We start from the raw sequence: 26,868 nt of genomic DNA on the forward strand, positions 1-26,868 counted from the left end.
TTTAATTTTATCAAAAAAGAAAAGAAAAAATCATTTAAGATCCCTTGATCCCTTTGTTTGCTTCGCTAAAGAATGCTTCGTGTCTCACGCTAGAGCATCTCACCTTGCAGCCATTTTAATTCTTACAATCTATTAAAGTAATTTTGTCCTTTGTTGTGATATTTAGTGTCAAGGGTTTCACATCACTAGATTCAACCTCTAATTAATTACCTATGGTATTTTGTTGTTTGGATAAAATGACAAAGTCATACGCAAGAACCACTCCAAGGTCAACAAAATAAATAACACGAATAGAAGGACCATGGTAGATGAGATGAGAGTACATGACAATATGCCAATATCCAACAACAAATTAAACATGGAATGACTCCACCAAAACAATAATATATGCATACAATAAATTATCATAGTAAACATCACAAGGTAAATGGGAATTTGAATTTGTCAACACGGTAAGACAATACATGTATAGGGTATATAACATAATTTTCAACAAGCAAACAATGGAGTGATATAGACATATGAGGCTATTTTCTCCTACCAACAGTCTCCATGTCGGAACAGGATTCAAGACGAGCACGCTGCATACTGACAGCTTGAAAGCTTGCTTACAATATGGTACAACACTGATTGGTTTTCTTGGCCTGTTTGTAGAACATCTGTTTCAAACGCCAGCATCAAGATTCTTGTGTCAGTAAAACTAGTGGGCAAATAAAATTCCATTAATGGTTAACAGAAAGTTCTCTTCCGAAAAAGCAACCAAATATGTTATAGCACAATAACCTTACCAGTAATCTATTATTAGCAGCTTAGATTAAAGCACATTCTGAGGTATATAGACTCAAAAACCCAACAGCACAGATGTTTATTGTACAAAACAAAGTCCCAAATTAGCATTGTTAAAATTTTATCACACGTGGTTCATATTAAATCATTTTGCATGATCACCTAAACAAAAGCATAGCTAAAAGTTTTGCAACAAGCAAAGACATTAATCACAAAAAACATTCATCACGCATGCTCAATGATGACCGTAATCACACAGACCAAAGCTTTAGTAACAGGAAAAGGAGTAACACAAATAATAGATGTCTGACTGTGAGTATATATGCATTGGTATGCTAGTTCCAAATGCAAAGCTGTATAAAGGAACTGTTTAGGTTTACCTGCGATGCGGCACTCAGATCAGAACTCTTCTCAACTAAACTGTCCAGCTTCTCCCCTCTAGCCAGCACACTATCAATAGTTTTATGCTGTTTATAAACAGAAAGACATCATAAGGTGAAAGAGATCTACACACCAGAAAACTAGAGAACCTAAACAAGCCTATTGTGCAGGAAGAAATGAACAAAGCCCCTCAACCCTCGTAGAATGGACAAGTCAAGACTAGCACATTTAGTGTAACATAAACCAAATAAATGTACATCAATAAGAAACAGCAATAAATCTGGAAAAAAAAAAAGAAACTAAGAGCAACAAAATTACTGATGATTGAAGACCTGTGGACAGACATAATGTAAAATCTAGGATATCATACCACAACGCTAGAAAAGGATAAATTTGCAATGGTACGTTACATTTGGCTTCATAGGAGTAAAGCTTGACTTGCATGCTGCTGGGATTGTCATCTAAGTGTGTGTTTGAATTGGTGGTGAGTTGAACTAGCCATGATTTTTGGAAGAAACAAATAGTTGCTTTGCTGATGGAACTCACCATGATTTTTTCTATTTGTTGCTTCCAAAAATCCTGGCAAGTTCAACTCACCACTAATCCAAGCACACACTAAAGCTAAATGTATTTTTAAACCAATGCCAACTTCTCAAACAAACATTTAGTTTGAAAAATTAACAGTATATAACCATTATGTTTAAAATTGAACAACTACATGACAGAATGTCTTGAAGAGAAGTAACTTTAGAAGGTAAAAGATGAAGGGAACCCATATACTGTTTTGCAAATATAAAGTATTGCATGCTTACAAGGATGATTTTTGTTTCATCCAACTCTCTCTGAATTTTCATCAACTTGTCAGCCTCTGCAGGATCCTGAAGATTTGACAGGAACAGATAAAGGGGTTTGAGTCATACATAATTGTGTAAAAAGGTTAGCAGAATGTAACACAATTTAGAATATTGAACAATTTTTTCAAACAAAAATCAACAACTCCTCTAACTGAAGCTCATACAACATAAAAGAGGTATTTACATGCCTGGAATTTTGCCAGAGCTTCATTCAAATAGGGCCATGGTTGAGTACTGTCTTCCTGAGCATTTCTCCATGACTCGCCAAAGTTTTTTTGATATTCATCTATTACCTGCATGACAGTGTATTTTGTTACCATCTAATAAAACATTAACATGCATCAGACTAAGCCTATCTGATATAGTAACTTATTCTAATCTGACAAATAATTACTGTCAATTATTTCAATTACTCCCAAGTTTCATAAGACCAAAAGGCAAATAGGTGACTTGCTTACCACAATACTTAACCCTCCTTTGTCTGCCATCAAGCCAATGGAAACTTTCATGAAATCATTCTATAGACATGGAATTCTCACTAAAACAAGGCTCTTGAGCTTACGGAACATAGTTACATAGTACATATTACACAATACTCTGGTACAGGTATGGGCATGAGTAATTGTTATTTTACTGTGTAATAGGTGGTACATGGGGGATATACATAATTGGTATGTTGATATGCACTTCAATATGATAGTAACATTTAAAATTACATTATAATATCATATATTTTCCTAATTCAAAATTTTTAAAATAATAATAATTTTGCGAGTGTTACAAATTGTGAAATACGAATAAATAAAAAATTTAACATTTTTTATTTTATTTGTGTTTTTATTTATTATTATCTTTTTTTCTTTTTCTTTCTGTGGACTATCCGCTTCCCAATCTCAACCTCTATTAATTACAGCCTTCTTTCTTCACTATACACTTACACTAGTTGATATAACCCATCTTGTCAAACTCTCAAGTACCAGGGGGTTTAGCTCAGTTGGTAGAGCAGGATGTGTAAGTTGTTCCTTGGTACCTATCTTTGATTCCTACGATTAAAAAAAAAGACTCTCAAGTTAACTCATAGACTATTTCAAATTTACGATTTTAGGGTAGAGAAAATGAGTTAACCGCCAAACTCTTTCTAAATGAACTCGTTAAACTCGTGTAAACTCATAAAACTTGAGTCAGCGAATCAACAAACCAAGAAGCAAGTCAGTGAGTTTGAAATCAAATGTAATTTTATCCCCTAAATGACCCCACATTGACAGTGTTTTATGTTGCTAATGCATTGTTTTTGAAGCCAACATAAAACACTTTACTAGGGATCAAATGATTTAAATTATAATTAGCTCTTTTTTAAATGTTTTCACTTTAGAAACTTCTATTTTATGATTTTGGGTATGATTTAGTCCTTTATGTAGTTTGATCTTATCAAGTATAAATGTACTATCACACTTTGTTATTGTGGTTTGCTGCTTTGCTTTATATGGAGTTGAAATGTAGAATTATTGTTGTGGTAAAGAGTATTATTATATTAATATTTATGTTATTTTTTATATATGTTATTGATGTATCTGATCTGTCATTTGCAAGTCCGATTTGCAGATTGTTCTTGATTTGATTCAGAATGTTTGTAATGATTTACACCCTCATTTTCCCACTAATTAATCTGATTAGAGGGTTTGTTAATCATGATTAGATCATCAGATTTAGACACACATTGCATGATGCAGTGAAGGTAAATCTTGTGCGGACTGGCTTGCCAAATATGGAGCTTCTCATCAAGATCACTTTCTCTCTTGGAGTGTTTTCCCTTCACAGTTATCTCCACTCTTTCTTGCTGATAAGATGGGAATGACTTATGTTAGAGCTAAGTCCCTCTCTTTGTTTTTGTTTGTTTCCTTTTAAATTTCTGATGTATTAAAAAAAATGTTATCTTTTCTATTAGATAAATTCTTATGAGTCTATGAGTTGAGTCTACCAAAACTCCACGAGTTTATGTAGACTCTCGAGTTTGACAACCTTAGATATTACTGATTCTAAGCTATTCTTTAATTAATGACTGATTGACTGCATTTATTTCCTCCCCCACCCCCACATAGACCTCTCCTAGCCTAATATTTCTCACCTCTCTGGTCCTTTCATCTTCCATATTCCTTCTTTGAAGCAAAAATATAGATTATTCAGTTGCAGCTTTTTCGTGAGGAACTGAATCATTACTTTTCACAATGTGGAATGTAAATCTAGGTTGTCAATTTTGGTTAAATGCTCAGGGCACTTCATGACACCATTCCGCAATGTAGGTGTTATTGACAAATATGATGATACCAAGATAGTAAACAATGATAAAATAAGGAAAAGAAAACAAGAAGGGAGCCTCTTCCAAGAGGATCTCCAAAAAATTAAATAGATAAAAACACGAAATCCCTTACACAATTATAACATCCTACGCAATACCAGAGGCATAATAGAGTTATTTATTTTATCATGCACCTTCAAACAATATCTTCCTAATTTTCCAAAGCAACGAATAACATGTCTTGAATACGGAAGCAGCAAAAATCCAACAGTGATCTGAGTCTCACCTGGTTGAGAAGAGAAAACGCACTCCGAATCGGGTAATGATCATCCATAAATCCCAACGCGCAAAGACCATTTCTGTTGTATGTGTGCACCTTGTACTCTGCAGACAGGAAAGAAATAAACTTACACAGAAACAAACAAGAGATCGAACACTTCAGGAAAACAAAGAAATTACCAGATATTAAAACATATATTATTATTATTTCTCAAATTTCAGACTGATTATGATTTCTATTATTCTCTAGGCGGTGAACAAAAAAAAAAGCGGTACGAAGTCCATCTGAATCAACAAAAACTACATGAAAATAACCCAAATTGCGCAAGAAAGAAACCCTATGAAAAAGAACCTTCGTGTTGTACGGATTGGCGTTGGCCCTGAGGGGTGCGACGGGCGACGGTGCGACCGACGAAGACGATGAACTCCTTGACGCTGGAACGCTGGAAGTAACCGAAGTGGCTGACGTCGGAAGCGTTCGCCAGAATAACGGGATCGGAACCCTCACCTGTGCATTTAAGCACCAACAATGCCGTGATCTTCATCCTTTCTCTCTCTAAAAACTCTCTCTCTCTATAAAATTCTATCTAGCGTTCGTTATTTTGATGTATTCTATAGTGTGGACCCGTAGTTTTAGTGGTTCACTTGTGGAGCCGGAGCATTTTGCATTTACATAAGAATTATTTTTCAAGTGGTTCACGCATGGGCTATCAATTAACTACCGTTAGATTTTGCCATTTGACAAATGGGCGGGCAAGATGAGAGACGGGCAAATGCTGAGGCATATATTTTAGAGTATGTTATTTTTTAAAAGCTTAATTATCCATTTGCTCTATTTCCTCTTTAAACTTATCTCTTTTTCATCTTTATATTTAACAAGTGGATTTTTTAGTCCTTAAAATTTAATAAATGAATATTTTTATTATTTAAAGTTTACATTTTAATTTTAAAAAATTTATACCTTTAATTTTTTTAGACTTTTTATAAATTAAAATATAAAATTTAGAGACTAAAAAGAATTACTTATTATAAAAACTAAATAAATAATTAAACTTTTTTAAAATAATAATCATTGAATATCACTTTTGTCACACCTTTAAACACAAGTAAACGTCGATTCTGCTCATATTTAGAAAAGATTGTGCGGTCGGGTCAGTTCACACGTATTTTTTTATTTCTGACCATTGGTTTTTCTTAAGGCCCTAATATGACATAACCATGAGAGTTATTATTGATACCATTAAAATTGTTCTCGACCTCTATTAAGAGATTGAGACTTTTTTAAATTAAAAAATATAACAAAATTATAATTCCGTTATTGTCATATTTTTTGGCATCTTTTTAATACAACGAAATTACGATTTTATTGAGAATAGTTTTTTTGCAACCAAAAAATCACGATTTTGTTGTGATAAAAATTTATCCACAACTTTCATTGTTGCATTTTTTTAAGAGAAAGAAAAAAATATATTTTGTGTTTTTTAAATGAGTTTTTTTTGTCATCAAACATTGCATTTATTGGTTGAGATGTTTTTTCTGAGACGTAGAACACCACTTTTCCTAAGACGTATTTATTGAACTATCTTTTTTTCCTAATAAAGTATTATCGGTGTTTCTTTAGTTGTTGTATATCCTGGTGTTTGTTTTATAAATCAATTGAAGAGTTGTTATTACTACTAGGCGTGTGTTGTTTAAACAATGAACGGTAAATGTACAGGAGGACATAGTGGCTATCCCTCCTTTGGCGGAATGACATGGAGATGAGAAACCTTCTAAAATCAAGGTAGATAGTTAGGAGTGCAAGCCCAATGACCCCTAGGTAGCACAACATCGCCTAGAGGAATAACATGTTGCTGCCACTCCGCCCATGTTGTATCATAAGCCTGATATGTGAGATGTTGCAATGGATGACACGAGATGCTTTGAATATGACCAAACTGCCTCAGCACACCCTCCAAAAGATAAAGTCACACGTCAGTCTCACATATGATGAAACTAGAGAAAATGGTTTGTTGGAGAAATGCTTAACACCCTTGTGGCGCTCATAAGGACACCATATGACAACATCCATTTGGAGGTCATCCAATTTCGCTGTGATTGGAAGGGTCTACTTGGTACCTCATGTTGGCTTCCATTTGTTGGCTACTGGGTCATCTAGAGTACCAATCCTAGGCTCAGAATAACCAATAGTGGGCAGATGCGCAAATGCCCATGACTATAGAAAATATTGTAAAAAAAATTAATTACTATAATAATACAAATAATCACAACTAAACAATTATTTACTTATCATGATTAACACCATATAACCTCTAACCAGGTTGCTAGTGTTTTAGACTTGAGATTTACTTTTAATAAAAAAATAAATTGATTGCATTAATGATAATTATTATACAATTTTCATAAAATTAAGTTAATAATGATATAATAACAATCATAAATAGAATCCTCTATAGGTGATAAATTAAATAGTCCATAATCTAAAATACTGATTCAATTTAATATAAATAAATATAAATAATATAAAAATCATACTTAATAATAATATACTCACTATTTTTATCTTTATATCTAGTAAGTAGGGGTAGTTGTGAAAATATATTTTGGGCGAGTAAATGAAAGAAAAAAGACAATAGGTTTTAATTGGCCATGGATGTTGAAAGGGGGTAAGAATTTAAGATGCAAAAGAATAATTGATAAAAAATGAATGACCGTATAAAAAGGGACTGTTAAAATTAGCAACTTATGTTTCATTTTAATACTCTGTAACGTTAATAAATTTCGAAATAATCTTTATGAGTTTCTGTTTTTCTTATTTAAATAAAAATAGTGATGATTTTATTTTCGTTTTTAATTTTTAAGCAAAATAAAATAGAATTGGCCTCATTTTCGGTTGTAACAACAAACACACGTAGTGTAGTTTCGGTTAAACAAAAACACAACTTGGACTGGCTTGAATGGATCAGGGCCTGGAAGGGATTTGGTCGGTTTATCACTCTTCGACTGAACCATATAATCAACAAGAGAAAAGGTTGAAGAATTGAAAAAGATATATTTTTTTGATCGTGAAGAATTGAAGATATTAGTGAAGGGCAACATTTTGTTTAGATACCTAACGTGATCCAGCTTTTAAAAAGTATACGAGGAAACAAAACCATAATTCAGATAAAAAAAACGCAATTCATACTTTACGAATTTTGACAACTACAAATTAATATATACGGGATAAAACTTGAATTTAGAAAAATAATTATTTTTTCAAATTGATAAATGATTAGTTTTTAAAAATAAATTGAATTAAACGTATACTTAATTGGCAGAAATGAGGATGATTAATGAAGCAACAATTTTTTCTAAATTGGTTTATACATTGTGTTTGTATATTGGCATACTTCTTTTTTTTAGTACTTCTTAGTATACTTAAATCTTAAGATAGATCCCTTATTTTAAAAATTAATGCTCAATAAAGGCATTCAGGAAATTAAATTGCTTACCTATGTTTCTTATTCCATCCGAAGTTCCAAAGCCAAAGCGAAAAAGGAAGGCAACAAAAAACCCATGATTCTGTCTTATTTTTGAAAGTTAAAGGCCATGCTCATGCTCTTATCAAATTAGTTTATATATATATATATATATATATATGCAATGAAAGAAAAAGGTTAATTGGTTGGTCGTGCTTTTCAGAAAGGTCATCAATCCAAAACACCAAAGTAACTAAACATGACACAAAGACAAGTGGGGATATGTATCGACAATTTTGTTTAATCCTCCATATCAATCTTCTATGATGCAACCAATCGCGTACGTCACTTTGGTATTCGATTTTCCTAATTATTATTACTATTATTATTATTATTTTAAATTACATTATTGTTTCTTTGTGTAAGAACTAAGAAGTTCTATTTCTTGAAAATACTGTGTAAAGACGGAACACAAATCAATCCTTAATTCCTTGCATTAAAAGTCTCTCCTTTCTCATAAGTTCTAATTATATAATTATTTATAATTAATTTCATTCATGCGAAGCATTTCCGATTAGGTCTCATGCAATTCACTTATTATAAAGAGATTTTTTTTCCTTGACTCTTCAATTCATCCAAAATTCGGTCAAAAGTTAAGCACAAATAATTATTTCTACCAACAATTAAATTCGGATACTATTTAAACAATTTAACTTTAATTTCAGTCCATTAATGACTTATATTTAATTACTTGATTGAGTTCTCATTTACGTTCATTTGTATTATACTACCTAATTAAATTCTTTAAATAACTTGAATTCTTAGTGATTTTTATTTTTGATTGGTATCGAGAGTTCTCGGTGATTAATTACATACGCAACATTTTTTATGACCATTAGGTACAAGCTTATTCTAGAGATCGAAAATGCATATATAGTCTTGTAATTGTGGTATACGTTGTTTGACAATACATGTTATGATTCGTATCGAGAGTTCACGGTGATTAATTACACAACATTTTTTATGACCATTGGGTACAAATTTATTTTAGAGATAAAAAATGCATATATATAGTCTTCTAATTGGGGTATACGTTGCTTGACAATATATGTCATGATTAGTATCGAAAGTTTAGGGTGATTAATTACACACACAACATTTTTTATGACCACTAGGTACCAGCTTATTCTAGAGATCAACAATAGTCTCCTCGATCAACAACAGTTTTTTGTTGAAGGGTGGGTGGGAATGTGGGATTATATTGTATACCAGCAGCTATGGGAAGATGGTCCTTATTCCATGCACACTATGGCTTTTCAGTTATCGGATTATATTTTAGGAAAAAATGTAAATTATATTAAACCCAAAATGATACAATAATAAATCGGGACATACCCCGCAATTAAAGCAAAACAAAAATATCTCTAATACAAGAAGACCTAGATTAAGATACTAAAACAAATGTAACAAATACGCTTATCTATACATAAAACATTTAATTTTACTAATAACTTTTATTATAAAAAAATTGATAATCTTAAAAAATTTATATTATTAACATAACCGGTAGATTTCGGGATAATAATCAAAGACAAAATATGGAGAAGTTATCTTCGAGATTATCGCAAGGGGATTAAGCTAACATAAGTATAAAAGTCCTAAATGATAACCTATGAAAGACAAATTGAAAAACGCATGTACTTGAATAATGCTCAGGACTCTGGTGTTAATTAAGTCTTCATGAACTATACCGGACCAAAATTTATGTTATTTAGTGACAATATCATCACGTTGTGATTAATCTTAACCGCTTACGATTTTGTTTTATATCTAAGATTCATTTTTCCCACTCTTAATGAAAGTTCTCTCACTTGATATATCTTTTGGGTTGCAGCAGAGAAATTATTACGCGAGTCAAGCCTGTACCATAACACATGCTTATGATTTTGACCAATTTTTATGCAACACAATTAAATCTTTTAATTTATGAAAAATAAGTATTATTTTCTATCACATAAACGTATATATAATTAAATCTCACAAGGCGTGGTGTGGTTGTCTCACTCAAACTATCTCTCGTTGTTGTGTACCCGAGCTGTGAGTTAAAAGTTTATATCTTTATTCCATAATGACACAGCGCATGTTATAACACACCGGTGACTGATTACTTCCGTAAAACTCTGGCATATTAATGACGGAGGATATAGTGTTTGTCTATATTATTCTGTTGACACATTTATTTTAAACATTTCAGCTACATTTTTTTATTTTTTTTATTACATCATACATCCAATAGTAATAATAATAAGTATGTTTTTTTATATATTTTTTTTCTCCCAGCATGATGGGTGTTCATGATACATTTTACTACTCTATTTGTATTGTTGAGGTCCTGTACAAGTGAAAAAAGATAATTCATGTTTGAACTTGAAAGATACCTATATATATATAGGTGATTGAGTGTAATTTGTTTTGAAAAATATAATTATTGTTGGAAATTAAAATAAAATATTGTATTGATTTATAATAGTTGAGAATAAAAATATTTAGAAGAAAGATAACACTAAATGAGATTATTTTTTTTGTAATAGTTATAAATGATAATGCAATTTATCCAAAACTAATATATTGTTGATGAGTAGGGAACATGTAAATCTTCTGTTTTTGATTCCTATGAATTTTAAAATAAAAAATATATTGTTGACGATTCATCGAGTCATAATTCAAAATGTGACCATATTCGTGATTGTAATGGTGGTGGCTGCATGGATTATGATGATTTATGACGGCAAAGTAATAATTAATTTGAACTAACATGCTTAACATAGAAGACTAGTAGTAGTTATGTGCTGGCTGGGTGACATGACAACGTTAATTAAAATGGAAAAAAAGTTTTGAGAAATTAAGCCTGGTTTAAGAGACTGGATCATTTTATAATCTGATTCTTTGAAAGCTACAGAAAATAGTTAAACGTGAAGGAAAAGTTGGATACACATGCATGTTGTGCTTTACCTTTGATATTGGTCAGTTCCCAAATGGTTATTGCAATTGATCCAATGTTGCCAAGCTGGGAACCTCTAGTTAGTTCAATTCTGGGACTTTATGGATAGTTGGATACACCTTTAGCATCATCCCTGTAAGTGGATGCGATCCAAATTGCTTTCCCATTGAACCAATTTTTTTAATATATGATCCAAATTAAACACTGTCACGACGCGAGTCACGATACTATTGTATATGAATTTAGAAAGGCTGCATTGATTGAGAAATTTCATAACCCAATTGTAATAAAATACATGCATATATAACAAAGTATAAAGTTTTTCTTTTTCTTTTGAAGAGGAACAGAAGTATAAAGTTATTAAAGTTTAATTAATTAATTTTAATTAAAACCAACAGTTATGTATTCTTAATTTTTATTAGATGATGAGCTAATTTCATTCTTTGTACATGGGCTTTGGAGATTTACATAATATTTAAAAGATTTTTATTTTTTTAAAAAAAGTTAACAACACAGATTTTATATTATTTTAATTATTAGATAAAATGTATGTGAATTTTATTAAATAATTTAATTAGTTCACTCTTTATTTAATTAGAATTACATAAAATTTAGCTGATGATAAAAAAAATATTAAAAAGTGACAAATATTGGAGATCGGTCTTTGTTAAGATTTTGGACTATCTCATTTTCCATTTAGTTTGACATTATATTCTTTTCTTCCTCTCGAAACTTTGATATTGTTTAGTGAGTATATATAACTCGCATTTTTTGGAAGTATTCAGAAAAAAAAAACTTTAGATTTCATATGGAAATTATGGGATCTTCAAGCTTTATAGAAAACACAAGAGAAATAAAAATAAATATCTCAAGTATAAAAAATGTAAAAAAAAAGGATTGTAAGAAAAATAGTATTTTTTAGGAGAAGAAAAATAGTATGAAAAAAAATAAAAAGACTTTAGCATGTTTCTAGTCTCTCAAATTCAGAAGTATATTTTCTTAATCCTGAAAACTAAAAAAGATATATTCTAAATTTGAAGGACAGAAATTTAGAACAATAAAATATAATGCAATTCGATATGCTGTTAACTAGTTAAGCTATGATTAATCGTTTGACTATTTTAAAAAACACCAATAATAAATTATTAATTTAAATCAATAGATAATTATACTTGATTAAGTCTTAAGTCTGTACCCAAAAAAAACTTGATTGAGTAGTTAAAAATTAAAATATTGAGAAATTAATTATACAACTATATCTATGTAAACGTGTTAATAAAAACCTTAAAAACAAATGATTAAATAACTAAATTAATTTTATAATTAACTTATTACACATAGAAAATTAGAAATATGCGTGGATCTGGCCGGAACTTATTTTTTAAAATATTTTTCTTAAGTTGTTCATTTAATTAAAACATGTAGTGTATAATTTAAAAAATAATCTATGTATTAGCAATGTAAAAAACAAACTTACATTATCATCTAATAACAAGTTATATATCATGTATTGTATAGTTATTGACTTTTATAATAATAATAATAATAATCTTAAAATCATATTTATATTATTATTATTTTTAATTGGTTGATAATGTAAATTTTATACACTCACATTATATGAAAGTTAAAATACAATTAAATGTTTAGATTAATTTTAATACATAACACTATTATTTAATAATATTATCATGTTTTTAATGTTGTAGACTTGTAGTCAAATTAAAAAAGAGTCTGAGATTAAGATAGCTGGTGTGTGGTTGTTGTAGGATCTCTGTCGATTGTGAGATCTATCCAGAAGAAAAAACATTACTTTATTTAAGAATGAGAAAAAAAGACTTATCTGAGTTGCTGAAAATAGTAAAAATGAAAAAACATCATGAATAGTGTAAAAAATGATGAAACATTGTACGTACTCACGTAAGTTACGTTGTTAAAAATGCTTTTAACACTTGAATTAGTCAATTTAAAAATATCTCATTTATTTTATTTGTTTTGTCTTGGGCGTTAGGCCAGTATTAGAAAATTTTGTGAGATATTTTGAAGATAAAAAAACTTAGACAGCATTATTTTAATCGTTTTAAAAATCAAATTTTAACCAAGCCTCTCAATCATAAAATATACTAGTAAATCGAAATTATCTTGATATGAATGAAAAACGTAAAAACATAATGAACATTTTAATTTAATAAATATTTTGATACTAACTTTATTTTAATAACTGAGTTAGTGATATTTCTAATGTGAGATCTGAGATTAATCACTCAATTAATGCTGTATTTTATAATGAAGAAGACTATTTGATCTCAGTTTTTTTAATGTCATAAAAATGATCGTTTACTTGGAGTAAGTTTATTTGGAGATGTTTAACTTGATTTTTCAAGTAAGCAAATCATTCATTCTATTAATAGAGTTGCATGAGTTGGTGAATTTAACTTGATTCACTGTCATTAATCACAAACGAAAATGAACAATAATGATGATGAAAAAAACTACCCCTAAAATTATTGTAAATAAATTTGAAGAAACATTCGCGATGAGGAGAAATCTAGTAGATAACTAGACCCTACACCAAGCCATCATTATCTAATCATGATGAGAACACAATAAGATTAATGGTCTGGATCGTTACAATTAGGAATAATAGATAAAATGGTATGATAACGAATATCATTTTTAGAAATTGATAATTAACAACTAGTTTTTATTAATAAATAAAAGAGTAAAATTATCATAATTTTACGTAATAATTTATATGACTTTTAAGATAATTTATGATTAGATTACATTAATGTAAAACGATTTTAGTATAAATTTTTCTCTCTCTTAATAATTAAGTCGTTGAATGACAATTATCAATAGCAGGAAACACAATAAAAATATTCACTGTGTTTTTCAAAGATCAAAGATAACACACAAAACAACACAAAAGGAAAAAAATTAATTTAATTGATTAAAGTGTTGGAGTTAAGCTTTATTCAATTTTACTCAGAAATTTAAAATGAGATTAGTATTGCAATTTATTCTTTGTTTATAGTTTTGATAAATTATTTAAATTCTAATTTCTTAATTAAATAAACTTGTATTCTCAACTAAAAGACATAATTTTTAATATTTTATTTGAATTAAGAATGAAATAGAAAGAAAAAGATATAAATAAAAGATAAATATATTAAAAAATATGTGCTGTTTTGTATTGGTAGAAATAATAAGAAAATGAATGACAAAATTTTCTTCGACTTGCTTGAATGAATTAAAAAAGATAATAAAAATAAATAAAAAATAATTTTTTTCATATCAATTAATTTTTTGTACTATATTAGTTTTTTTTTAAAAAAGTATATATTATTATTAATATTAAAAAATTATTTATGAAACTATTTAAATTTAAGCAACACCTCATATATATATTTTTAATACAATTTAAACAAAATCATGATTAAAGTGGGAAAAATATAGTTGATCAAATTTTCACAACTTTTCTTTCACAAATGTTTTTTTTTAATCACCGGGTATTTGATTATTCGGTAAGACTCCGATTTATTTTCAGAAGCTTCCGCCTTTAACCTTCGCAAATCTTATATTATTATTTAACTTAATTGTTTAATCGCATTCCCTAAAATGTATTAAGAAAATTTGCAATTTGTAGGGAAAAAAATCATAATGTTAAAATAATGGTTCTTGTGTAAACTTTATGTGGGCCCTCACAAGACCCTCTGTCGTCTATTCACTGGTCCCACTTTCGTAGGTCCTGAAACCTTTGTCATAATATGCTATCTCCTCGCACATGCAGAATCTGAATTTCTTCTCCCTTTACTACTCGAATATATTATTTATTTATACTTAAATTAAATGCTAACGGATTTTATCTTATCATATATTTTAAAAAATAGTAAGAGATCCGGCAGGTATATTTGTTGTTTCAGTATCTTGTTTACTTTATTTTTTCAGTGTGACACAAACAAACACAAGCTTCTATTTCGGTGCACCCTCTGAAATCGCTTTCTCTGTTAAGTTGAACCAATTTTATTTTTTATTTATGGTGTGGTGTTCTCTGCAGAAACCTTCTTGGAGAAGAAATGGAGAATAGGGTACCCTTCTTCTTCTTCTTCTTGTTCTCTTTCTCACTCCTGCTGCTACTTCTCTTGGAACTTTCTTCTGCTCAGATGCCAGGTAGCCTCTTCTTTGCTTTTGCTTACTTCAAGTTCCTTTTCTACCCTCGAGTTGGTTTCCATAAAGATTGAGTTTTTTTCTGCTCCAGCATCGGTTTCTACATTGGAAATAAAAAGGGTGTTTTGTTTTAGTGTTTGTCCTTGTGCTCTTTTAACCTCTGTTATCTGGCATTGGCTCTTGGTTTGTTCATATTGCTTCTTCCCTTCCCCTTTCTCTCTCAATGTTTTCATGTTGTGCCCTTTAGTCCTTAGATGTTCTTTTGTTTGGGTTGAGACCTCAAATTTTTTCGAACTGTTTTGGCAATTCATTTGTCTTTCAGTTCTAAAATTAAATCTTTTTGTCTGTGATTCTGAATTCAAAATACTGAGATGAGCTGAGTGCAATAATTTTGCATGGATATCATGTTGCATAATCAAATACATAAACTAAGTAATGGAAGACAGTGATCCAGCTTTAATGGTTTTGATTCATGTGTTTTTCAGTTTACTTGGATAGCTCTTGCTGCCACTAATTATGAGTCATATAAGACCCTTAAATTTTCAATCTTCGAGTGTGTTCTCCCTTAATCCTTTGTTTATGGTGCAATGGTGTATGTGGAGTTTATAAATCTTGTTTCTAGCTGTTACATTAGTAGATTGCAAGATGCACGTAGCTTTTAATTAACAGTGATTAAATGCCAACTATGATGTCAAACTAAAACAGTGATTAACCATCAGTTATCATGAGCAATTTTTCATAAATGAAGATTTTTTGGTTCTAGGAACCCGTAGTGGTTGTTTAGATCATAAGATTGGTGATATCTATTTTTATTAAATGTGTCTTTATATAATTGCTATCATTATTTTGCAAACTTCTTTTAAAGTATCATTGTGTAATTAGATTTTTCATTTATCTCAACTCTCAATTGACTTGTGTCTGATATTTACTTGATTTGACTTCCATGGTAAAATTTGCCTATTAGATCTAAACTTGTCTGTGCAATTAATTCACTTTATGTATGCTGTTATTTGGGGACAAAATATGTCGTGATTTGCAGGTTTTGTAAGTTTGGATTGTGGTGGTAAAGAAAATTTTACAGATGAAATTGGTCTTAATTGGACTCCCGACAAACTTAGGTATGGAGAAATAAGCAATATATCTGTTGCCAATGAGACACGGAAGCAATACACAGCACTACGACATTTTCCTGCTGATTCCAGAAAATACTGCTACACACTTGATGTTGTTAGTAGGACAAGGTACCTACTGAGAGCGTCATTCTTGTACGGGAACTTTGATGCAAACAATGTTTATCCAAAATTTGACATTTTTATTGGTGCTACTCATTGGTCGACTATAGTTATATCTGATGCTAACACTATAGAAATGAGAGAGCTTATATTTTTGGCTTTAAGTCCTACAGTCAGTGTATGTTTATCAAATGCAACAACTGGGAAGCCATTCATATCTACGCTTGAACTCCGGCAATTCAATGGTTCAGTTTATTATACGTACACTGAGGAACACTTTTACCTCAGTGTCTCTGCAAGGATAAATTTTGGTGCAGATAGTGATGCCCCAATCAGGTATTAGGTCAACTATGTCTGTTGATTCATAGCTTGCTTGGTTGCAAAGACTCATTTTCTCAAGTACTACTCCGGACCTAAATATAAGTAAAATTATTCAACTTTTGCATTAATTAAGAAAGTTAGATATTTTAATTCTACTAATTACATTCAGAAATAAACTTTTTTAAGTGTCATTCATTGGAACTTAGTATCAAGAATAAAAAAGAGTCCTTGAAAATAACTAAAGGTTTTTTTGTGTTAGCATACACGGACAAACACACATGCATATGGACATCTTTCACATATATTTTGTTGTTTTTTTCACTAGATAAATCACAAATATCAAACTTTTGTAACCGCCTTTGTAGAAAATAACTACTTCCCACAGATTATATCCATAATTCAGTGATTGAAATCAGATAATGTTACCAAGTAGTCCTGAATCTGACTGGAAAACATTTTGTTTGGCAAACTATGATGTGTTCGCGTGTTAGCATAATAGCATACATGGACAAACACATGCACATGGACATATTTCACGTATATTTTATTGTTTTTTTCACTAGATAAATCACAAATATCATACTTTTGTAACCGCCTTTGTAGAAAATAACTATTTCACACGGATCATATCCCTAATGGTTAACATGTTTACTGCGTGGTTAGTGTTAGCTCATGTGGTTTTGAACAAGTTTTTTTCTTTTCACTCATTAAGTGTATTTCTGCCATATTAGGTATCCTGATGACCCATTTGATAGAATTTGGGAGTCAGATTCTGTCAAGAAAGCAAATTATCTTGTTGATGTTGCTGCCGGAACTAGGAAAATTTCCACAAACAAATCAATTGATGTTAACAGTGATGAAATGCCACCGATGAAAGTAATGCAGACTGCTGTGGTGGGCACAAACGGATCTCTAACTTACCGTTTGAATTTGGATGGTTTTCCTGGTTTTGCATGGGCATTTACCTATTTTGCAGAAATTGAAGATTTGGCTGAAAATGAATCCAGAAAATTCAGGCTAGTACTTCCCGGTCATTCAGATATTAGCAAGGCTGTGGTAAATATTGAAGAAAATGCTCCAGGAAAATATCGCCTTTACGAACCAGGATATACCAATTTATCCCTACCCTTTGTTTTGTCCTTTAGATTTGGCAAAACATCTGATTCTTCTAGGGGCCCTCTTCTAAATGCCATGGAGATTAATGAGTATTTGGAGAAAAATGATGGCTCTCCTGATGGTAGGTCCATACCTCATGATATGTTGTTTGGTTGACTTATGACTGTGGTGTGTGTAACTATTTAATAAGTATGTATATTGCAATGCTAAGTGTTAGAAGTTAAATCCTTTTTGAAGCATCCTAATTTGTTTTGTACTTTGATTGGATGGTTTGCAGGAGAAGTGATATCTAGTGTACTTTCACACTACTTCTCAGCTGATTGGGCACAAGAAGGGGGTGACCCGTGTCTACCTGTTCCATGGTCATGGGTCCGCTGTAGCTCAGATCAACAGCCAAAAATAATTTCAATGTAATGGTCTATATTTTTTAAGGTTTATATGTTTTGTATGTGCATTCATATTCCTTCCCAAACCCTAGCTCAACCTAAGGCTCCCCCTCCCTGGAATAAAAAGAGACAAAAAGAAAGGGAAAAGAGAGGGAATGAAAAACCAGCTATCTTCTAATACAGAATGTTTAATCAGTCCCTAAAGAGAAGTTCAAGTGATCTGATAACGGTTACTTTGTATTGTTGGTGATGGCAGTTTGTTGTCTAGTAAAAACTTGACCGGCAATATTCCTTTGGACATAACGAAATTGACTGGTTTGGTTGAACTGTAAGTTTTATATTGCTTTCTTATTTTGCTTCAAATCTATCAAACTTGTGGCTGGTGGCATAATGATTTGATTCATGGATGCAGACGGCTTGATGGTAATATGTTGACTGGCCCAATACCAGATTTCACGGGATGCATGGACTTAAAGATCATGTAATTGGTGATAAGTTCTTCTTATATATATATATATATTTTGTAGTTTTAAGTAAACTAGAACCTTTTTCTCTTGCAGTCATCTTGAGAACAATCAGTTGACAGGTGCACTCTCAACCTCTTTGGCGAACCTTCCAAATTTGAGGGAACTGTAAGCTATCTTGAACTTATATTGTTTGATCAAATTAGAAATTGGTATACTTTTGATAGATCCAAATATGACTTGTGAGCTTAGCAACAGTCACTGCAATTAGTACCTTTCTATTGATGACTCGAGTCTTGTTTAGATAATATTCAAGCTATTATGCTAAATACTTTTGATACAAATTTTATAACACTTGCAATGGTTGTAGGTATGTCCAAAATAATATGTTATCCGGAACTGTACCATCGGATCTTCTGAGTAAAGATTTGGATTTGAAGTGAGTACCTTTTTTACTTGAACTTAAATATAATGCAGCATTACACATGCAGAAGTGGAGGAAATTATTGGCATGTTGCATCTTATGAGAATTAATGAATATATCCACAAGATATGGTGGATATGCTTTTGCATTGTTCTTCTCTGTTCAATTCAATGATTTGTTTTCTAGATTTTAATCTTTGCAAATGGCTAGTTCATTGTATTAATATCTGTTACACCATGAAATAAAATGGTTGCTTTATAACAAGAGAAACCAACATTCATGGTGTTATCATTTAAGTAGAAAGCTAATGTTGCTTTGATTGCTTAAATAAATGTAGTATGTGTCAACTAATATGACAGTCCTTCGGTAGTATATTTTTCATTCTGTATTTTTTTCCTTGAAATGCTAATACTTCAAATTTCAAATATCAATATATTTGTTGTAAGTTCATTCTTATCCCTTTTGTCCAGATTTTCTAATACCCTCATCACCATTTTCACATAATGACCACTACTTTTAATTTTCTCCCTAACAGCTACACTGGAAACACTAATCTTCATAAAGGTAGCAGAAAAAAGAGTCACTTGTATGTGATTATTGGTTCAGCAGTTGGGGCTGCTGTTCTACTTGTGGCCACTATTATATCGTGCTTGGTTATGCGTAAAGGAAAGACAAAATATTACGAACAAAGTAGGATTTGGAATCAAAATTATATACTATTTCTTTCTGAGATTTTTGAGACGGCAGAATGTGATATATTTGTTTACACTCTTTACAGACAGCCTTGTTTCTCACCCTTCTCAGAGTATGGATTCTTCTAAGAGCATTGGTCCTTCTGAAGTGGCACACTGCTTCAGCTTTTCTGAAATTGAAAATTCTACAAATAATTTTGAGAAAAAAATTGGTTCCGGAGGTTTTGGAGTTGTTTACTATGGGAAACTGAAAGATGGAAAAGAGATAGCAGTTAAAGTTCTAACCAGCAATTCCTATCAGGGAAAACGAGAGTTCTCCAATGAGGTAACCTTCATTTCATAAACCTCTTTGGTAATCCAACGTTGCAGCTATCCCAGCTTCATTTGCTTAGTTACATTTTTGTATCGTGATCCATGGTTTATTTCTTTATTTTGCTTTGTTTGCTTTTTTCTCTCTCCTCATTTGGTATCAAAATAAGGCATACAAGAGAGAAAACTAGTTTCAACATTCTTACTAAACTCTGTTGGCTGGTATTGAATACATATTCATATGATAGTTATATATTTATTTGATCCAGGTAACTCTTCTCTCAAGAATACATCATAGAAACTTGGTACAGCTTCTCGGGTATTGTCGAGAAGAAGGAAATAGCATGCTTATTTATGAGTTCATGCATAATGGAACTCTCAAGGAACATCTTTATGGTAAGCAAGCCTGCATGATTTAAATCAAGGATCTGAAATTCATATGCTCAACCATTCCTTACTTCTCGTAGGCCCATTAACACATGGACGGAGCATCAATTGGATGAAGCGCCTTGAGATTGCAGAAGACTCTGCAAAAGGTTTGTTATATCACTTATGTATCGTTTAAGATGATAGCATTTGTACTTTTTTCCTCCACTTTTCTGATGGAACTGCCCTTCCCCTAACTATAAATCACATTGTTATTAATTGTGTTATTCTCATGCTTGTTCAGGGATTGAGTATCTTCACACAGGCTGTGTTCCTGCTGTCATCCATCGAGACTTAAAAAGCAGCAACATTCTTCTTGACAAACACATGAGAGCCAAGGTTTCAGATTTTGGTCTCTCAAAACTTGCTGTGGATGGAGCCTCCCATGTGTCAAGCATAGTTCGTGGGACGGTAGGATATTTGGATCCCGAGTAAGGCCTTCACTGTTTTCCATGAATTCGTGTGTTTATACTCTGATTTTGAGGGTGCCTATTCTCTTATTAACCACAAAGCTTATCATTGTGACTTTGAATAGGTACTATATTTCCCAGCAGCTTACTGACAAGAGTGATATTTATAGTTTTGGTGTAATTCTTCTTGAACTCATATCTGGTCAAGAAGCAATATCTAATGACAGCTTTGGTGCTAATTGCCGAAACATAGTCCAGTGGGTGAGTTTTAATTTCACTGCTAACATTGAATTTTGAAGCATCAATGAAGCATGAGTTTAATTTATATACAATGTCACTGTAAAAGATTTTTATACTGACATCCAATAAGATTTGACCATTTTACTGCATTCTATTTATTAATATGATGTGAAATAAAGTAAGTTCTTATTGAATGTTTGTGTAAAAATATTTTACATACCGGCAATGTATATAAGGTAACTCATTAACTTATTAACTAACAATACTTTCATGTTATATAGATTTGAAAAGCTTCCATATTGTACTGAATTACATGTATCTAAACTACATTTTTTGACAGGCAAAATTACACATTGAGAGTGGAGATATACAAGGTATTATTGATCCTGTGCTACAAAACAACTATGACCTACAATCAATGTGGAAAATAGCAGAGAAGGCATTAATGTGTGTTCAACCACATGGACATATGCGACCATCAATTTCAGAAGTTCTGAAGGAGATCCAAGATGCAATTGCTATTGAGAGAGAGGCTGAAGGTAATTCGGATGAGCCAAGAAATTCAGTTCATTCTTCAATCAACATGGGTTCTATGGATTTGGCTGCAACTGAGAACTACCTCTCAATTGATGAATCCATTGCACAGCCTATTGCACGATAGAGTAAACATAATGCACAATTTTTTTCCTATTAGATTTTATTTTTTAAAAATGGGCATGGCCTTGTTCCTATGTTGTCTAAAGTTTGATGCCCCTCCTAGTTTTCATTTGTCATCTCGGATGTTAATAATGTATTTAGGTTTTTTTGCTCTGCATGTAACTTGTAGTTGTAGGTTTCAAATTTTGGTTTTTGCCTGGTTGAATGTGGCAACATTAATATGGCAAATCTAGAGTGTGCTTGGACCTGCATAGTCAGCGAATGAGTGTGTATATTGATTATTTTTTGTAGAATGTATGCAAAGAGATTTGAACTTATAATCTCGCGTAAATTTCTCAAAATCCTTAATAAGTAAACTCTAGAGGGTTGTGTTGTGTATATTGAAATCAGCATCCATTGATGTACGACTTACTGGTTACCATACAGCATTAATATTTTATATGGCATGATGCCATGATCCATTTAGTCAAAAGTGACATGTTTTTTTATAGCTTAAATACTGGTCCCTAAAAATGAGACATGATAGATTAATTTCTGAAAGATAAAAAACTTAAATTTAGTCTTCAAATTAAATTAAAAATCATCTTATAAATGACTTAAAAATATTTATTATAAAAGTCAACAAATTTATCATATACATAAATATATGTGATTAAGTGATAATATAAAAAAATTGTTATATTTTCAATGCATTTCAGTTAATTTTATAATTATTTATGTTTATGAACTTATATTCAACCATTGATTTTAGTGAAAGTAATTTTGAAATAATTAATAAAATATTTTTAGATGGATAATGATGATGAGATTGAGAATACATAGATGTACAATATTAGTATATAATAAAAAAAATATAAAAAATGAAAAATTAATTAATGCAAAATTAATTTTATTTCAAAACTGAATAACGTGTTGGTACATGCAGAAAAGAAAAAAAAAGAATAACGTGTTGGTACTTATTGCAAAACAGGTTTGCTACGTGATTCAATTACATCTAGGATGTGTTAGATTAACTTAATCAATTGCTTATTTAATAAGTTACCATATCTAATTAGAACTTGTATCCTAAATTTGATCATACAATTTATTATAATAAATCGAAATAAACATAATTTAATGAGCTTTGCAAGAAACTAGATAAAATAAGCTAAAACCTAAAAATAACTTATAGAAATTATAAAGTTATTTCTATAAGTTTCAAATAAACTTAGCCGTAAAAAGAAAAAGTTCGAATAAACTCCTAAGTTCTTTTAAACACATTCTTAATATGTTTTTTCAAATGGGTATTCAAAATTTATGAAAAATTGAAAAAAAAAACTAAAACCTAATAAAATAAAGGTGAATATGGGATTAAATTACCCTTTTCTTGAAACAATGTATTGCTAAGAATTTATCTCATGAAAAAACTTAATTTTACTATTATTGGAAGTGAAAGAGTATTGATGTAGGTTCTTTGAGTGCTACCATCTTTCTGAAACTGTTTGGGTAGATGTTGAGAAAGGAACTCATAACTGGATGCCTAGGGTAATGGATTGCTATAGACACATGCCTGGTTGCCCTGTTGCTATCCAGAAACTTATTAAGCACTGGTTTTTATTAATGTCGTCTTTGTTTTAGAAAATAAACCGGAGGGAAGAGAAAAAAAGAAGAAGAGAGTAAAGAGCAAGATTATTTTTTAAGTTCTTTTATAAGAAAGAAAATAAAAATAAAGTAAATGGTACACTTTTTAAATTTATAAATGATATTTTATTTACAATTTCATTATTTAAATATTTAATGTTGCAAGAATATAAATAATGCTTTCCCTATAATTTGTGCTTCTAAATATATGCAACAATTTTAAGTTTCTATTCTTTCTTTTACGTTTGATTTGAGCGATATTTTATGTGAAACTTTTTTTTTCTTTTGCTTTCCTCCCTTATTTTCATGTCTGTCTATCAAAGGAGAGGAAGATTTTTGAAAAATTTACATTCTTCTCTTTCCTTTCCGTTCCATTCTCTTTCTCACATACCCAATAATGTGTAAGAGATGTTGATTGGAGGAAGTTGATATCAAGTACTCATGTAGCAATAGTTGATTAAGGATGGCTAACAATGCAACTGCTAAAATATGGTTGTTACTTTGGTCATACTTGAATTACATCATAATTTTTTTATTAGTGTATTGTTTGATTAACAATGAATAATACAAGTAAAATAATATAAAAATTATTAATATATATATTTTTATATTAATTATATTAATATAATTTACATTATTATTATATTTTATTGAAATTCAAAATATAAAATATATACAAGTAAATTAACTGGTCGATAATGTTTAAACATACATGATATGATAAGATTTTTGTTGCTAGTAGATAATGTGATTTCTTTTGAAATACATAACATGATAAAGTTTTTGTAACTAGGAGATAATGTTTGAGAAACAAGAGAGATTGGAGTATGTGTGTCTCTCTTGAATATTTTGTATTTGAGACAAAAAACTGTCTCATCATTTTTTGAGTAACAAACAAGAAATTAGTTTTTGTCTTGTTCTCTCCCTCATATGATTAATTTGTGGTGTTACATAATTTTTTCAAATCAAATCTGAAACAAAAATATTTGTCAATGTCATGTTTTAACAAATCAAATGAATCCTAAAATAAGTTATATCTATATGTATTATATATAGTGCAATCATGCAACGTCATGTGAATTACATAGTCACATCACTCAATTAATCTTTTTTTTTTCAATTTAAACCTAAAGATCTTATGGGAAATTTTTTCTTTTTATTTTTTAATTTAATATTTTATTAAAAGATTACTTTATCCTTAATCTTTGCCATTGGATATTTTGATTTTTGAATAAAAAATAAAAATATTAAATTTGCTATAAGGTCCTCAAGTTTGAATCGCAAAAAGTTTTGGATTATATATAATACACACCGGATTGATTTATTTTAAAATCACATTAAAGTAACGATCTTAAAACATTTTCTCTAATATATATTTATTTGTGGTAAAAATTTATTAGAAATTATAAAATTGCGTGAATCTCACTCTTTATTTGTTGTAGTTCTTTCATAATTTTGTAGTTTGCAATGAATTTAATCAATACAAAGGTGTTATAAAAAATGTGTTGTTGTCACTTCAATAGGCAAAGCATTTATATTTTTGCAACATTCAATATTTAATTATTGATAAAAATTTATATTCTTGCGACATTCAATATTTAATTGTTGACAAAGCATTTGTACTCTTGCAACATCCAGTAAATGTCGTGTTAGAGGTGCATTGCTACAACTTCTAATATATATTTTTTTAATTATTGGCAAAAATAACTGAAATCACATCACGTTACATCAGGTGTCAACACGACAACACCTCACTTCTAATGTTGGTTTTTTTTTTTGTTGTGGAATTGACAGCTTGCTCATCAAGGTTCTTTCTCACAAGGCGTCAATTATACGAATTCTCAGGTAATTTCTCTCTAATGCAATTTATCTCTTTCCTCCCGTGCTCGTGGTGCAGAATTGATAAATGATGATGCTGAGATTTCTGTATAATTTGGTGCAATGTAGTATGAGATGCTGATGCTTCTTTCACATGAATTCCTACTTCGTATCCCTCTTCCTTCAAAAAAGTTTTTATTTGGAGCTCAATTCAATTAAAAGTTTCTCATTTTGTTGGGTCTATTACTATTTTGATTTTTTATTTGAAATTTTGAAGATATATATATATATATATCTTAAAAGGGTCCCTCTTAGAATTAATGCATGGTAACTTGATGAAATATTATATGACTGATAGATTGGTTTGTAGGCTCAATGACTTTATCCATCTCTTTCCTTTCTTGAGTCTGTGAGCCTTTTGATTTTTTAGGGTTATTCAAGTGTGGCCTATCTTAGAATCACATTTTTTTTCTTCTTGTTGGGCAAATGAAAATGTAAAATTAGGCCATTGGAAACTACTAAACTTGTCTTGTTAGAATTTTCCAATCTTTAATAATTGAACAACTGCAAGCCATAGAATACTTTAAAGCTGCTATGGACCCTGCACTATTTGAATTTTCATTTGCAATTTCGCGTTAGGATTGAATTAGATTTAGTGGGGTCCTGTAATGGGGGTAGGGTGGTAGGTTTCTTTAGTGATTTCAGACCCCAAGTATGATAATTTTCAGGCCCTAAGGGTGGTAACTTCGCTTGGCTTTCATTGATAAAGCATGTAAAATTCTTTTCCAAGGTTGTGCTGAAGCATTATACAGTTTACCTTGGTTATAAGAATGTTTATTTCCTGCTAATGCATGGTATAATTAATTTCAAATTATTTCTGGTGGTGAATCCTGGGTTTAGATGTGTCTCAACTACAAGGTTACCTAATCCTCGAGAACTAGAAGTCAGATATACCTGACTGCTACTCAGTAGTAATGACTTAAATTGAAAGTATATTTGAATTGGTTAATGAAATGATCCTTCCTTGTCTTCAGAGAATCAGACGGAAATATCATTGCATCGGTTGGCAATTACAAATTGCACTGGCCTTTTTCTTTTCCATCATTGTATTCCTAAAGTACTCTAGCCTCTAGTACCATTTTGTCATTTGTTTTTTTTTTTTTTATGGGATTTAGTAATTAATCTTTAATAACAAAGCTGGAATTTTCAGTTCTTTAAAAAAAGACACATGAAAGCAAGTTTTACTCAATTAATAAAGCATTAATCGCGACATTATGAATTGGTTTTCCTTGAATCCTAACATATAGCTTGGTGAGCATGCATTTTTATTCGTATAATATGGTTGATTTTTTCTTTGGTTTGTAAATTTGTGAAATGTTAGCTCAAGCAACAAAATGTTTATAGATGATATCAATTTTCTCTTTGTTAAAATTTTCAGCCCCTGGCTCAACATATGATACTTCCCATGCAATGCCAAGAGTAGATATTGATCCTCCTTCAGTGTTTGACATGCATGATCTAAATG

The 26,868-nt window shown here is 30.6% G+C and overlaps 2 protein-coding genes across 3 annotated transcripts; one reads left to right on the plus strand and one right to left on the minus strand.

Moving 5' to 3' along the window:
• Window positions 1–545: 545 nt before the first annotated feature.
• LOC100499670 (uncharacterized) lies at window positions 546–5,203 on the minus strand. Its single transcript, NM_001251163.2, has 6 exons — window positions 4,949–5,203; window positions 4,604–4,701; window positions 2,210–2,314; window positions 1,980–2,045; window positions 1,167–1,253; window positions 546–659 (listed from the first exon to the last, which is right to left on the minus strand). The coding sequence occupies exons 1-6, from the start codon at window positions 5,139–5,141 to the stop codon at window positions 609–611; spliced, it is 600 nt and encodes a 199-aa protein (NP_001238092.1). The 5' UTR covers window positions 5,142–5,203; the 3' UTR covers window positions 546–608.
• A 9,692-nt stretch (window positions 5,204–14,895) lies between these two features.
• Window positions 14,896–22,222, plus strand: LOC100798007 (probable LRR receptor-like serine/threonine-protein kinase At1g67720). 2 transcript variants are annotated; one of them, XM_014765505.3, is made up of 16 exons: window positions 14,896–14,966; window positions 15,119–15,231; window positions 16,268–16,796; window positions 17,513–18,018; window positions 18,175–18,307; window positions 18,540–18,611; window positions 18,696–18,764; window positions 18,844–18,915; window positions 19,118–19,186; window positions 19,707–19,861; window positions 19,950–20,188; window positions 20,442–20,568; window positions 20,640–20,708; window positions 20,843–21,029; window positions 21,134–21,269; window positions 21,589–22,222. In XM_014765505.3, the coding sequence occupies exons 1-16, from the start codon at window positions 14,911–14,913 to the stop codon at window positions 21,907–21,909; spliced, it is 2,853 nt and encodes a 950-aa protein (XP_014620991.2). In that variant the 5' UTR covers window positions 14,896–14,910; the 3' UTR covers window positions 21,910–22,222. The 2 variants fall into 2 exon arrangements, with proteins under 2 accessions (XP_014620991.2, XP_006594111.1); XM_006594048.4 differs by lacking the exon at window positions 14,896–14,966 and adding an exon at window positions 14,974–15,041.
• Window positions 22,223–26,868: the final 4,646 nt, after the last annotated feature.

This window comes from Glycine max, chromosome 13 (assembly GCF_000004515.6).
Source record: "Glycine max cultivar Williams 82 chromosome 13, Glycine_max_v4.0, whole genome shotgun sequence".
NCBI lineage: Eukaryota > Viridiplantae > Streptophyta > Magnoliopsida > Fabales > Fabaceae > Glycine > Glycine max.

Excerpts from the sequence above, each read along its gene's own strand:
- LOC100499670 (NM_001251163.2), bottom strand. The coding sequence starts at position 5,141 with ATGAAGATCACGGCATTGTTGGTGCTTAAATGCACAGGTGAGGGTTCC. Across the intron at positions 4,702-4,948 it reads CCAATCCGTACAACACGAAG|AGTACAAGGTGCACACATAC; the intron begins GTTCTTTTTCAT and ends TCCTGTCTGCAG. Across the intron at positions 660-1,166 it reads ATCTGAGTGCCGCATCGCAG|ATGTTCTACAAACAGGCCAA; the intron begins GTAAACCTAAAC and ends CGTTTGAAACAG.
- LOC100798007 (XM_014765505.3), top strand. The coding sequence starts at position 14,911 with ATGCTAACGGATTTTATCTTATCATATATTTTAAAAAATAGTAAGAGA. Across the intron at positions 14,967-15,118 it reads AATAGTAAGAGATCCGGCAG|AAACCTTCTTGGAGAAGAAA; the intron begins GTATATTTGTTG and ends TGTTCTCTGCAG. Across the intron at positions 16,797-17,512 it reads GATAGTGATGCCCCAATCAG|GTATCCTGATGACCCATTTG; the intron begins GTATTAGGTCAA and ends CTGCCATATTAG.